At 30.9% G+C, this 13,640-nt stretch overlaps 7 protein-coding genes across 7 annotated transcripts; 4 read left to right on the forward strand and 3 right to left on the reverse strand. All coding sequences in view use genetic code 12, as the record gives it.

The window, feature by feature from the left end:
• Positions 1-459: 459 nt before the first annotated feature.
• DFJ63DRAFT_143800 (uncharacterized protein) lies at positions 460-1,919 on the reverse strand. The gene has a single exon (XM_064903481.1). It carries the CDS (start codon positions 1,623-1,625, stop codon positions 822-824), a length of 804 nt encoding a protein of 267 aa, XP_064761474.1. The 5' UTR covers positions 1,626-1,919; the 3' UTR covers positions 460-821.
• A 2,324-nt stretch (positions 1,920-4,243) lies between these two features.
• On the forward strand, positions 4,244-5,254 carry DFJ63DRAFT_287178 (uncharacterized protein; the record flags this gene model as incomplete). Its single annotated transcript, XM_064905047.1, has 1 exon — positions 4,244-5,254. One exon carries the CDS (start codon positions 4,244-4,246, stop codon positions 5,252-5,254), a length of 1,011 nt encoding a protein of 336 aa, XP_064761475.1.
• Positions 5,255-5,583: 329 nt separating this feature from the next.
• Positions 5,584-7,022, forward strand: DFJ63DRAFT_318981 (uncharacterized protein). Its single transcript, XM_064907010.1, has 2 exons — positions 5,584-5,669; positions 5,815-7,022. The coding sequence occupies exons 1-2, from the start codon at positions 5,647-5,649 to the stop codon at positions 6,689-6,691; spliced, it is 900 nt and encodes a 299-aa protein (XP_064761476.1). The 5' UTR covers positions 5,584-5,646; the 3' UTR covers positions 6,692-7,022.
• MRP20 (mitochondrial 54S ribosomal protein uL23m) lies at positions 7,023-7,999 on the reverse strand. Its single transcript, XM_064907011.1, has one exon. The coding sequence runs from the start codon at positions 7,927-7,929 to the stop codon at positions 7,066-7,068; it is 864 nt and encodes a 287-aa protein (XP_064761477.1). The 5' UTR covers positions 7,930-7,999; the 3' UTR covers positions 7,023-7,065.
• An 8-nt stretch (positions 8,000-8,007) lies between these two features.
• DFJ63DRAFT_143805 (DNA-directed RNA polymerase II subunit RPB2) lies at positions 8,008-12,033 on the forward strand. The gene has a single exon (XM_064903482.1). It carries the CDS (start codon positions 8,234-8,236, stop codon positions 11,933-11,935), a length of 3,702 nt encoding a protein of 1,233 aa, XP_064761478.1. The 5' UTR covers positions 8,008-8,233; the 3' UTR covers positions 11,936-12,033.
• Position 12,034: 1 nt separating this feature from the next.
• DFJ63DRAFT_143806 (mitochondrial 54S ribosomal protein uL13m) lies at positions 12,035-12,829 on the reverse strand. Its single transcript, XM_064903483.1, has one exon. It carries the CDS (start codon positions 12,646-12,648, stop codon positions 12,115-12,117), a length of 534 nt encoding a protein of 177 aa, XP_064761479.1. The 5' UTR covers positions 12,649-12,829; the 3' UTR covers positions 12,035-12,114.
• On the forward strand, positions 12,830-13,599 carry RPB7 (DNA-directed RNA polymerase II subunit). Its single transcript, XM_064903484.1, has one exon. The coding sequence runs from the start codon at positions 13,011-13,013 to the stop codon at positions 13,530-13,532; it is 522 nt and encodes a 173-aa protein (XP_064761480.1). The 5' UTR covers positions 12,830-13,010; the 3' UTR covers positions 13,533-13,599.
• Positions 13,600-13,640: the final 41 nt, after the last annotated feature.

Raw genomic sequence — 13,640 nt, forward strand, 5'->3', positions numbered from 1 at the left:
CTTTCATCTAGATTATTATCATTCACTTTGTTACTTCGTTACTTACTTTACAACTAAGGTTTATTTTTCAGAATTTTTGCATCAAAAAAAGTTTTGTATGTGCGAAATTGAATTTCGAAAGTTGGGGTAAACTAATGATGATGAGTTATACCAAGAACTATCTATTACATTAACAGATCATCTGATATAGTAATGATTTAATATTTCATTATTACTTTACGTCTTTGTTACCGAGTTCGGTCAATTGCGTTATTACTCCATCTTCTCTCCTCTCCAATCTCTTCCATCTATCAAATATTTAAGCTATTTTTCAAAATTGAAACTCATTGTAGGTTATATTATCCCCACAAAAACAGGGGAAGACATCATATTACGAAACTCTACTCATAATGATTCATTCCATTACGAAAATCAATGGTGCAAACTCTTAACTCTACCATAATTAAAACCATTTCTATTGAAAATATAATGTATATTCATTTTTATTTACTTTTTTTGGAGCTTTTTCATGTTTTTTATATTATTTTATGTATAGAAGAGTATATTTTTTTATAACATTTTTCACTTTTTATCAATTCATATAACGAGTATAAAGTAATAATAACAAAATAATAATAATAGTAGTAGTAATAATAAATAAGTAACCCACACCGCCTGATTGAAATTAACCTTGTTTGATAAACCAGTATCAATCCTTTGATCAATTAACCTGTGTAAGTAAAGACGAAACGAAATTAAACGAATTAAAAAAGTGTTTGTGTTATTGTGTTTGATGATAATGGAGAATTATACCGGTAATTCTCTCTCTTAAATTGGAATGATTAAAACACGGTATCTTTTGATTCTTCAACGGTGGTAGAACCACGAATGGCAGCTCCTCCAATTGGATGAGTGATTGGATCATTTTCAATACCTCCTTTTTCTAATCTATCTTGATGCATTAAAGTTGATCTTGCTTCAGTAGTTTCTTTAACTACTTCAGCACCAGTCATAACTTTAATCCAATCAATTTTTAAAGAATATGGTCCATATTGTTTATCTAATAACCCAATACCAATGGTTTTAACTTCTGATTTATTAATTTCAGATCCATCTTGAATTATTCCCCAATTAGTCATGACAAAATCATTTAATGGTATAACGACAGTTTCCCATTGACCAGGATGATGTAAAAATAATCGATGTTGAAATAAATCAGTAACTAATGGAGTATTGGCTTGAATATTAACTAAATATTTTCTTCTATCACCTTTAACTCTTAACACTAATGAATTATAACTTGACCAATCCCAATATGAATTACCACTAATCCAAGATTCCTTTTGATCTTTAGTTCTAAACATAGCATACCCAGATCTAGTAACTTCAGGATTATCCTTTGGTAAATCCAAACTTAAATATCCATGGAAATGACCCACATGTTCTTCTGGATCAAGGGTGAAATTAACAGTGGAATATCCACCTAATTCTTTATCTGATCTAGTCATGATATTTTCAATGGTGGATTCATCGATTGTAGCGTCATTTTTGAATTCTAAAACAGTAGAGACAGTTCTAGTTAAATCTGCTTGTCTTGCGAATAAGCTTTTGACAGTGGAGTTTAATCCCAAAGTTCTTAATGACATTGAAAAGTGTAATTTAAGTATCAATTGATAGTAAAGTAGTAGTAGTAGTTAACTGATTGAAAAGTTTTGGTAGTTTGGGTGTTTTCTAGTTTTTGATGTCACTAAAAAAAAATATTATGAAGGTCGTGTGGAATGGTATAAAATGCAAAAAAAGAGGTCAATTGAAGTATGTGTTAGTCAATTGAGATTATATATCTGTTAGGATGAGTTGTATATATATATATGAGATAACAGAATATAATATATTATATATAAGTAATAGTAATTATTTGAATCAAAGAAGTAAATCAAAAATAAATTTATAAAAATTGAATTTAAAGGTAATATCAGCTAATATTTATATCACCATACTAACTCTCTTTCCTAACCCTTTACAAAAAAAAGTGATCCTCCTCCTTTTTTTTTTTTTGGTTTGTATGAGGAGTTTATTTTGTGTAATTTGAGGCCGGGCACGACAAACTCCGGAGATTTTGCTTTCTTTAAAACAGTATAGCACGAAATGATTAAGCTTTTGCAATGTCTGTGTTGTTGTTATTTTTGAAATTGTTGGTTCAACCCGTTTAGTTATCATGTCATTATTAAATAGTATCGTTTACTCCTATATCAGTTATACCAATCAAGTAAAATAATTATAGCATGAATGAAAACCCTTAGGCTATTGAATATAATACTAACAATGATCCATCATCCCCACCCTCCCCTCCTCCTCCAAAATTTATTATATCTACGTAATTAAAATTAATTAATTAATTAATTAATTACAATTAGGGGTATGAACTAACTAACTAAGTGACCGGAGCGCGAACTCGGAGTATACAAGTTTATCAATAATAAGTTTTAGTAAAACCTTTCAAATCAGATGAACTCCGATATCAATTTTATTTTTTTTATAAGCTATTTTTTTCTTATTGTTAGTTTTGTATCATATTTCTCCATACTTTATTATACTTTTGGTAAGTTTTGGTCTGGTTTAAACCCATACAGATAGGTCACAGATTAGTTAAGTTTAAGTATCCGAGATATTGCCTTGGAATTAATTGATTTTAATAGAATAACCTTACGATATAATTTTTACTAATAAATTATTACTTGTCTATGAAATTACATTCTAGACGTTGTAAAGTAATTCATTAATTCATGACATCCTCATCATCCATCATCATTAAAAAACTTCTATTCTCCTCTAATCTCATCTTATGAATGGTAAAAGTGGGTTAAGATACTATACAACCTATGCTGTTAAAAATAATCTGTGAACTGTGGAGAATAATAATTTTTAGTTAGCACTCCTCACTCACTGCACTGTGGATTACATACAGGAACCAAGCTTATCAGGTTTTAAAATTGCAACCCCTCTTTCATTTAATGAATTACTTAAATAAGATATTTCATTGATTAGAAAAAGGTGGAGAACAAACTTTTATTTACTACGAAAACTATATTATGTCATGATAAAAGTTTGTGATAGCTTAGTTTTGTTTGCTACATTGCACAAAAGAATAAGTTTAAATGATAATCTGAATCATGTAAGTGCACCACACTCAGGTTTGTAGAAATTCTTCTTTTTATAAAAATAAATCGGTTTACATAAGTTTATGAATAGCCGGTGGTAAACTTTTAACAATATCCATCCAAACACCACAAGGTACACAATTTTGTCAATATACAACCCACAATATATATGTAAATCATCCCATTTAGAATGGAATATTTAATTTTCACAGCAATTTCAAATCATGGCATGCGAAAAGGAAAAAAGCGGTACAAATTTACCGATAATCAAATAAACACTTGCAAAACATCCACAACAACAAATCTGACAATGAAATAAGAAATTACGATAATTGGCATATATTATTCTATAGATTAACTTCTATTATTTCTAACTATTGTTATTTATTTCTTTAATTTCTGGAATTTGAAGTCCGAAATCATGTAACGACTAAATAAATAAAAATTGAACCATCCTCGTGGAGTCCGGGTTAAACAAGAAATGTTGTTTATTCTGGTCTGTTCCGTTCTCCTTCACTAAAATGGTGATATATCCCCCATATCATTCTTTATAAACACTCAGCCGAATAACAGCTAATTTGGTCTAGATTATTTTATTTCTTTTTCTAAAATTATTATTATTATTATCTTCTACTTATCATTAATAAATGACCATTTCATAAAAATAATTATCTCACACGTGACTAAAGTCACACCACCTGCGGAAAAACGACGGGAATAATTTATATCCATAATAGTTAATTTAACGGTGATATATTTTATCTACGGCTTGATAATGATATGTACATATTTTTGATGTAATTATTAACATTTTAACTATCAATTGCAAAAATAATATCGCTTAGTTTAATAACGGTCATCACATATTTCATATCATTGTATTAGTATTATTATTGAATTCAATATTATCGATATGACTACTGGAATAGGGAATAATATCAAAACCACATTACAATTTCTTTTTTGCGATTGCATATGATTTGAAATACTATTTAAACAAGGTATAATCACAATAATTTTTCAATTGAATGTTTAATTCTTTCTTGTAATTATTATACAATCCCAATCGTATACAAACAAACAAACAAACAAACTTAATTTCAATCATGGTTTCTTCTAGCACTTTTTTCAATCCTGATACTGCTCCATTTTTAAACCCCAAGACTGATCGTCGTGTGGTGTTATTAACTGGGGGTAATTCTGGTATTGGTTGGTTTACAGCCTTACAATTATATTTACATGGTTATGTGGTTTATATTGGTGGTAGAACTGAATCTAAAGTTTTAAAAGCAATTGATGAAATTAAAATCGAAGCTAAAAAGAGAATTGAAGAAAATTATTCCAATGAACAGAAAGCTTCAAGACCAGTTGGAGAATTATCATTTTTATTCATGGATCTTTTAGATTTAAAAACTGTTAATGATGCTGCTGAACTTTTCTCCAAGAAGGAATCAAAATTACATATTTTAATCAATAATGCTGGTCTTATGGGAGTTCCATATGAAATCACCAAAGATGGTTATGAAATTCAATATCAAGTAAATTTCGTAAGTCATTTCCTTTTAATTTTGAAATTATTACCATTATTAAAAAATGTTGCCAAACAAGGTAAAATCGAACCAAGAGTTATTAATCTTAGTTCAATCGGTCATAATTTTTCTTATAGATATTTCCATCCAAGTAATAAACTCAATGGTTTCCCTTTTGCTTTATATACTTGGTATAGATATGGTAATGCTAAAATTTCAGCTATTTTAGGTGCTAAAGAATTAGCTAAAAAGGAACCTGAAATCTTATCTATTGCTGTTCATCCGGGTATTATTCTTGGTACTGAATTATATAATTATTGGAAAAATATGCCAGTGATTGGTATTTTTACTAGAGGTCTTTTTAGAGTTGCCGATGCAACTATTGGCGTTACAGTTGAACAAGGTAGTTTAGCCACTTTATATTCTGCTTTAGATCCAAGTTTAACTATTAAAAATGATAGTGGTAAATATATTGAAACTGGGGGTAAAGAAGGTACTCCAAATAGAGTTGCTAAATCGGAAAAGAATCAAGAAACAACTTGGGATTGGAATGTTGATGCTTTACATGATCGTGGATTTACTTGGTAAATCATTATCATTTGACACTTTTACCCTATGTTATTTTTTTAAGGACATTTTTCTTTTGTTTTTATTATTCTTTTTCTTATTGTTTTTTTTATTTTTATTTTCACTATAACTTTACTCATATTTAATCTGTCACATTATCATTATTATCTTCATAGTCATTATTTATTTCTTGTTTATATTGTTTCTATAATACAAGAACTTTAATTGCAAATTTACCCAAAATTAAAAAATTGTAACATCCAAACCTCAAAATTGTCATTCTCTTTTGTGGTTGATAAGATAAAAAAAGAATTTAATTTTTGTATGATTGATTTTAACAACTTTTAAGATAATTTACTTTCTTTCTTTGTTTTACCCATTTTAATATCTATCACTAACAACTTTGGCTCATTATGGGGTTGTTTTCATTCTTAACGTATGTATAGATCTAGGAGTTACAGCGGGATGTTCATAGAACTTACCCATTGAGGTGGTGGTTTCTTTATCTCCCCCGGGTTTTCTCACTTCTCCCTCCTCCCCCCCTTTGCCATCATCATTGCAAAAACTAACTTATGATATAGCACACTTATTTCAATCGTTTATCCAGTTATAGCTTCTTATAAAGCTTTTGACAATTATTTGGAACTTTCAAAATCAATTGATAATTCAACTATTAAAGTCGCTGGTATATCTATCCCTTTACCTTTGAATTTCCTCTTAACCACAAACTCATCCATCACTACTACAACTACCACCACAAGTGGTTCTACTACTACAACAACTTCATCTCCTGATAAGAGTGAATCTCATGAATCTTTACAAAATACTCTTGTCACTATTCAAAAGTGGTTGATTTATTGGATTGTGTTTGGGACTGTTCAATTTGCAGAATCATTCTTGTTCTTTAAATGGATTGTTCCATTTTATAGTACTTTAAAATTGGCATTCTCAATATGGTTAATCTTACCTATGGTTAAATCCTCATTTGAAAAACGTCAACAAGCTTTAACTACTGCCAAAGATTTCACTATTACTGATGATTGGATTAAATTTACTCAATCAGGGTCAGGATTTATATTCTTTAATTATATTCAACCAGTTTTAGGAGGTCAATTTGATAATATTCAAAAGTTTGCTGATAAAGGGATAATGCATTATATTTTGGAGAATAATCCTGCTATTCCAATTCCATCAGGTTCTTCCCTGACTAATACCAATGGACAATCTACAACTTCTACTACAACTTCATCGTTTTCTCCTTCATCTGCAAATCAAGAATCTTTCGGTGCTGTCTTGGATAATTCCTATGTGATGGTTATGAATATCAAGAATAGATTTGGGTATGGTAACGAAGATGATGCAAAATCCATAGTTGAGGAAATTGACTCAGTTAAGAGTGCAACTACAACCGAAACTACTGGTACCCTTCCTTCAAAGAAGAAAGGTTGGATCTGGTAATAATTAGAAGGTTTTTTTATGTGTTATTTTATATCTTTTTAGTTCATTAATTTTTTTGTTGGTAATTTTGGTTTCTGGAGGGAACTCTATATTAGAGTCCGGCTACATTTGTGTTGAGTTCATTGTTTCTTTCTTTTTATTTCCCAGTTTATGTCCTTTTATTTTATTTTATTTTATGTTATGTTATTTTCATTTACTTCATTTTTTATACCCTCTCCATTAAGCTATCATTCAATATTATTATTATTATTCAGTTTAAGTACAATTTTACAAGTTCTATTCTTTTTATTAGTTATTTTAATAATATTATATTATACTATTTATATTTATATGATGAATTTATTTATATGTACATGCGAAAAGAATTGATCATTTTATAAACCAAGATATTGTTTAACTGATTGTCTATCATGTTTAGTTTCAACTCTTTGTTGATAAGATTTAACTTGTTCTGAACCTGCTTTTTGAACTTTAGAAGGAATGAATGCATTAGGTAAAATAGTTTTACTAAAGATACCTCCAAATACAGAATTTGGTTTATCAGCATCTGACCCTATTGGAACTGCCACTCTTGATAATTCTAATTGAGATTCACTTAATTGAGATTTATTCTTAACAAATTCTTCTGAAAATTCAGGCCAAACAAATGGTTCTTCCATTTCAATAGTCATGAATTTGAATTGAGGAGATCTATGACGAGAATAATCAAATCTACCTCTTCTATATTTAGCATGAGTTAATTGAACAGTAATATTTAAAGCTCTTAATCCATAAAGATGCCATAAATAATCTCTTAAATCCATTTTATTCATACTTTTAGGTACTAAAAATCGAGCTTGATAAGGACTATATTTAGCAGATGGTTTTATTAAACATATACGACCAGCAGGGAAATATACTTTCTTTTCACCAACTTTAAAATGGGGTTTACCAGTTGCTATTTCATCTTGGAAACTTTCAAAATTTCTTCTTGCTATTTGATCAGAATTGGTTCTATATTTGATAGGGACTGGTTTACCAGCTTGTCCATATCTACTTTTGATTTCAGTGTTTGGGAATAACGTATCGGTGACTGATTGTGAAATTAATGGATCTCTTTCTCTTCTGAATCCAAATCTTGGTTTATTCAATTCAACATCTTTGATATTAACTTTAGGATAAGTCTTTGGTGTCACTTTGAAATGCACCGATCTTCTGGCTATATTCCAAAGATTATTTATCAAGGTCCTACTATCCATGACCAAATATGTATATGCTAGATATTAGTCGTAATAAGATGATAATAACTTATGAATCTTCTTTACAACTGGTTGGTTAAACCTGATTTTCTTCCTTTCTTCTGGTCTCTGTTTGAAAAATTTATTTTTAGGGTCGTGTGCCAAAGATCAAAAATTCTCGTTGATGAAAAAAAAAGAAAAAGACAAACTCAAAACGTTTAATAATCAACGGCAATTTTCACGATTTACTATCTGCTTGTTCTACTGATTATCATCCATCAACCTACATTATCCATCAATAGCCCATATATAAAACCATTTAATTATGTCTCAGGGTGATCAGATTGTAGACGATGCATATTTGTATGATGAATCTCTGAGTATTACACCAGAAGATTGTTGGACCGTCATTTCATCATTTTTTCAAGAAAAGGGATTGGTATCACAACAATTAGATTCGTTTGATGAATTCATCGAATCAACCATTCAAGAGTTGGTGTGGGAAGATTCTCATTTGATCTTGGATCAACCAGCTCAACATACTACCGAAGATGATCATGAAAATAGACGTTATGAAATCACATTTGGAAAAATTTATATTTCAAAACCAACTCAAACTGAAGGTGATGGTACTACTCATCCTATGTTTCCTCAAGAAGCTAGATTACGTAATTTAACTTATTCATCACCTTTATACGTCGATATGACTAAACAAGTGTTCAAATCAGATGATAATTTAAGAAAAGAAAATGAATTAGAATGGATTGAAGAAAAAGTTGAAGATGAAGAACCACAACAAAAAGTTTATTTAGGTAAAGTTCCAATTATGTTAAGATCCAAGTTTTGTATGTTAAAAGAATTAGGTGAACATGAATTCTATGAATTAAAAGAATGTCCATATGATATGGGTGGTTATTTCGTTATAAATGGTTCCGAAAAAGTTTTAATTGCTCAAGAAAGAAGTGCAGCCAATATAGTTCAAGTATTTAAAAAATCTGCTGCTACTTCGAATGTTTCTCATGTGGCTGAAATTAGATCAGCTATTGAAAAGGGTTCTCGTTTACTTTCTTCTATGCAAATTAAACTTGTAGGTAAAGATGATAATGCCAAAAGTAAAGGTGTTCAAGGTAGAACTGTTAAAGCTACTTTACCATATATTAAAGAAGATATTCCTATTGTCATTGTTTTCAGAGCCTTAGGTATTGTTCCAGATGGTGATATTTTAGAACATATCTGTTATGATGCTAATGATTGGCAAATGTTGGAAATGTTAAAACCATGTGTGGAAGAAGGTTTCGTTATTCAAGAACGTGAAGTTGCATTAGATTTCATCGGAAGAAGAGGGGTAATGGGTATTAGAAGAGAAAAACGTATTCAATACGCCAAAGATATTTTACAAAAGGAATTATTACCAAATATTACTCAAGATGATGGGTATGAAACTAGAAAGGCTTTCTTCTTAGGTTATATGGTTAATAGATTATTATTATGTGCCTTGGAAAGAAAAGAACCTGATGATAGAGATCATTTTGGTAAAAAGAGATTAGATTTAGCTGGTCCTTTATTAGCCAATTTATTCAGAATTTTATTCAAGAAGTTAACTAAAGATATTTATAATTATATGCAAAGATGTGTGGAAAATGATAAAGAATTCAATTTAACTTTAGCAGTCAAATCTCAAACTATTACTGATGGTTTAAGATATTCCTTAGCCACTGGTAACTGGGGTGAACAAAAGAAAGCCATGAGTTCTCGTGCAGGTGTTTCCCAAGTGTTAAATCGTTATACTTATTCTTCTACTTTATCACATTTAAGAAGAACTAATACTCCAATTGGTCGTGATGGTAAAATCGCTAAACCAAGACAGTTGCATAATACCCATTGGGGTTTGGTTTGTCCTGCCGAAACTCCAGAAGGTCAAGCGTGTGGTTTGGTTAAGAATTTATCTTTAATGACATGTATTTCAGTTGGTACCGCTTCAGAACCAATCATTTATTTCTTAGAAGAATGGGGTTTGGAATCATTAGAATCATTTGTTCCATCAAATTCTCCAGATTCTACTAGAGTCTTTGTTAATGGTGTCTGGGTAGGTACTCATAGAGATCCAGCTAATTTAGTCAGTACTATGCGTGGTTTAAGAAGAAGAGGTGATATTTCTCCAGAAGTTTCCATTATTAGAGATATAAGAGAAAAAGAATTTAAGATTTTCACTGATGCCGGTCGTGTTTACCGTCCATTATTTATCGTTGAATCTGAAGATGATGCACCAAATAAAGGTGAATTAGTTTTACAAAAGGAACACGTTAACAAATTAATGAATTCAGAATACGATGAATACGACGATGAAGACGAAGATGAATCTAATAATTATACTTGGTCATCGTTAGTCAAAGATGGTGTTGTTGAATATGTTGATGCTGAAGAAGAAGAAACTATAATGATTGCCATGACTCCAGAAGATTTGGAAGCCAGTAAGACTCCTGAAGATGATTCTGAAGAATTAGATCCAGCCAAAAGAATTAAACCATCCTTAACCACATCATCCAGTCACACATTCACCCATTGTGAAATCCATCCTTCAATGATTTTAGGGGTTGCCGCTTCTATTATTCCGTTCCCAGATCATAATCAATCCCCTCGTAATACATATCAATCTGCTATGGGTAAACAAGCTATGGGTGTCTTTTTAACTAATTATGCCGTTAGAATGGATACCATGGCCAATATTTTATATTATCCTCAAAAACCTTTAGCTACTACAAGATCTATGGAATTTTTGAAATTCAGAGAATTACCAGCTGGTCAAAATGCTATTGTTGCTATTGCTTGTTATTCTGGATATAACCAAGAAGATTCTATGATTATGAATCAATCTTCTATCGATAGAGGTTTATTCAGATCTTTATTCTTTAGATCTTATATGGATTTAGAGAAGAGACAAGGTATGAAAGCATTAGAAACTTTCGAAAAGCCATCAAGATCAGATACATTAAGACTTAAACATGGTACATATGAAAAGTTAGATGATGATGGTTTAATCGCTCCTGGTGTTAGAGTCAGTGGTGAAGATATTATTATTGGTAAAACTACTCCAATTCCTCCTGATACTGAAGAATTAGGTCAAAGAACTCAATATCATACTAAGAGAGATGCTTCTACTCCATTAAGAAGTACTGAATCTGGTATTGTTGATCAAGTTCTTTTAACTACAAATGGTGATGGTTCTAAATTCGTTAAAGTCAGAATGAGAACTACCAAAGTCCCACAAATTGGTGATAAGTTCGCTTCCAGACATGGTCAAAAGGGTACCATTGGGGTCACATATAGACACGAAGATATGCCATTTACAGTGGAAGGTGTTGTGCCAGATTTAATCATTAATCCCCATGCTATTCCATCTCGTATGACAGTCGCCCATTTAATCGAATGTTTATTATCTAAAGTTTCATCATTATCAGGGTTTGAAGGTGATGCTTCTCCATTTACTGATGTTACTGCCGAAGCAGTTTCCAAACTTTTAAGAGAACATGGTTATCATTCCAGAGGGTTTGAAGTCATGTATAATGGTCATACTGGTAAGAAGTTAATGGCCCAAGTTTTCTTTGGACCAACTTATTATCAAAGATTAAGACATATGGTGGATGATAAGATTCATGCCAGAGCTAGAGGTCCAGTTCAAGTTTTAACTAGACAACCAGTTGAAGGTAGATCAAGAGATGGTGGTTTACGTTTCGGTGAAATGGAAAGAGATTGTATGATTGCTCATGGTGCTGCTGGATTCTTGAAAGAAAGATTAATGGAAGCATCAGATGCCTTTAGAGTGCATGTTTGTGGTATGTGTGGTTTGATGTCTGTTATTGCTAACTTGAAAAAGAATCAATTTGAATGTCGTTCCTGTAAAAATAAGACCAACATTTATCAAATTCATATTCCATACGCTGCTAAATTATTATTCCAAGAATTAATGGCAATGAATATTGCTCCAAGAATGTATACCGAGAGATCTGTTAGTGGTATTCGTATTTAGCTTTTGTTTGTATTCTATATTACCCTGGGGGTATTGGCTTTTTCTTATGTATAACTATAAAATTTACAATTAATAAAAATTTACGATATTTCAAATTACCATAAAGTAAGTGGTGTGTGTATATTTTATGTACAAATTGATGGATGATTATTTAACTGTGTATTGTCCTAATTACATGTTTAAGCAGAATGTCCTTCTAAATATTTCTTTCGAAGTTCAGATATCTTAGCTTCATTTTGTTCAAGTTGTGCTACTTTAGCCTTCATTTGTTCAACTTCATCAGCAAATGCTATTAAATTATCTTTATAAGGATGTTCATCTCCATCGAAAACTTTCAATCTATCCATTCTTATAAGTCTATGTTTAGTCTTTGGTATCATACCTTTAACAGCTCTCTTTAAAATTTCTCCATACCCTTTATTATCTATCATGGTTTCCATTGAAATCAATTTCAAGGACCCTGGACGAGTATTATGTGACCAGTAATGTTTATCTTGCATCTTATTACCTGTTACTTTCAAATGTTTGCAGTTTGTTACTACAACATAATCTCCATGATCTCTATTTGGTGAATATGTTGGCTTATGTTTTCCTTGTAAAGTTAATGCTATATTGGCTGCCAAACGACCTAATGTTCTTTGTTCTGCAGCGACATCCACATGATGCCACACCCTGGTTAAGGCAACGGCCGAATTACCTATTCTTTGAGACATAGTTGTGTTATTTTACCTTGTATTATGATCTAGTTTCACCAAGTCAATTGAAAAAAATTCATTATAGAAAAAAAATTTAAAATTCCTCGAAAGACATATAAAATGTCGCCTCATACAAAAATGTCTCTTGGCTTGAAAAAGTCGAACTCTTTTTTTTTTTGAACAAAAAGGAAATGAAAAATCAATAAAGCTATGGCTAACACTTGAAAGATCAAGACTTAGGGTAACAACTTTACCTTATAATATCTTCTTTCATTAACTACAAGGGCTTTGTATATATCACAAGAATAGTCGGGCACTATATACCCAAACAACTTCATTTGTCATTATTATAATATCAGGTTACATATATCAACATCAGAATGTTTTTCTTGAAAGACTTGTCATTAAACTTAACTTTACATCCGTCATACTTTGGTCCTCAAATGGATCAATATTTAAGAGATAAACTTTTAAGTGACGTGGAAGGAACTTGTACCGGTCAATTTGGTTATATTGTTTGTGTTTTAGATTGTATGAATATAGACGTGGGAAAGGGTAGAATTATTCCTGGTTCTGGTATGGCAGAATTCGAAGTCAAATATAGGGCAGTTGTATGGAAGCCCTTTAAAGGAGAAGTAGTGGATGGAGTGGTAACAACTGTAAATAAAATGGGATTCTTTGCCGATGTGGGCCCTCTTTCAGTATTCGTTAGTACTCATTTAATTCCATCAGATATGAAATTTAATCCATCAGCAAATCCACCAGCATATGTTAGTCCTGACGAAAATATAGAAAAAGGTTCAAGGGTAAGGTTGAAAATCGTGGGGACAAGAACCGATGTGAATGAAATTTATGCTATTGGAAGTATAAAGGAAGATTACTTGGGTCCAAGTCCATTATGAGTTCAGTGTATACATCAATTCTATTCTTCAATGTTTTAATTCATTCTTCTCTTTCTGTACATTATTTATCATAGATATAGTTAATACATAAAAGTTCTATTAATATTA

Source organism: Scheffersomyces coipomensis (genome assembly GCF_036884675.1).
Source record: "Scheffersomyces coipomensis strain NRRL Y-17651 chromosome Unknown DFJ63scaffold_4, whole genome shotgun sequence".
NCBI classification, from domain to species: domain Eukaryota; kingdom Fungi; phylum Ascomycota; class Pichiomycetes; order Serinales; family Debaryomycetaceae; genus Scheffersomyces; species Scheffersomyces coipomensis.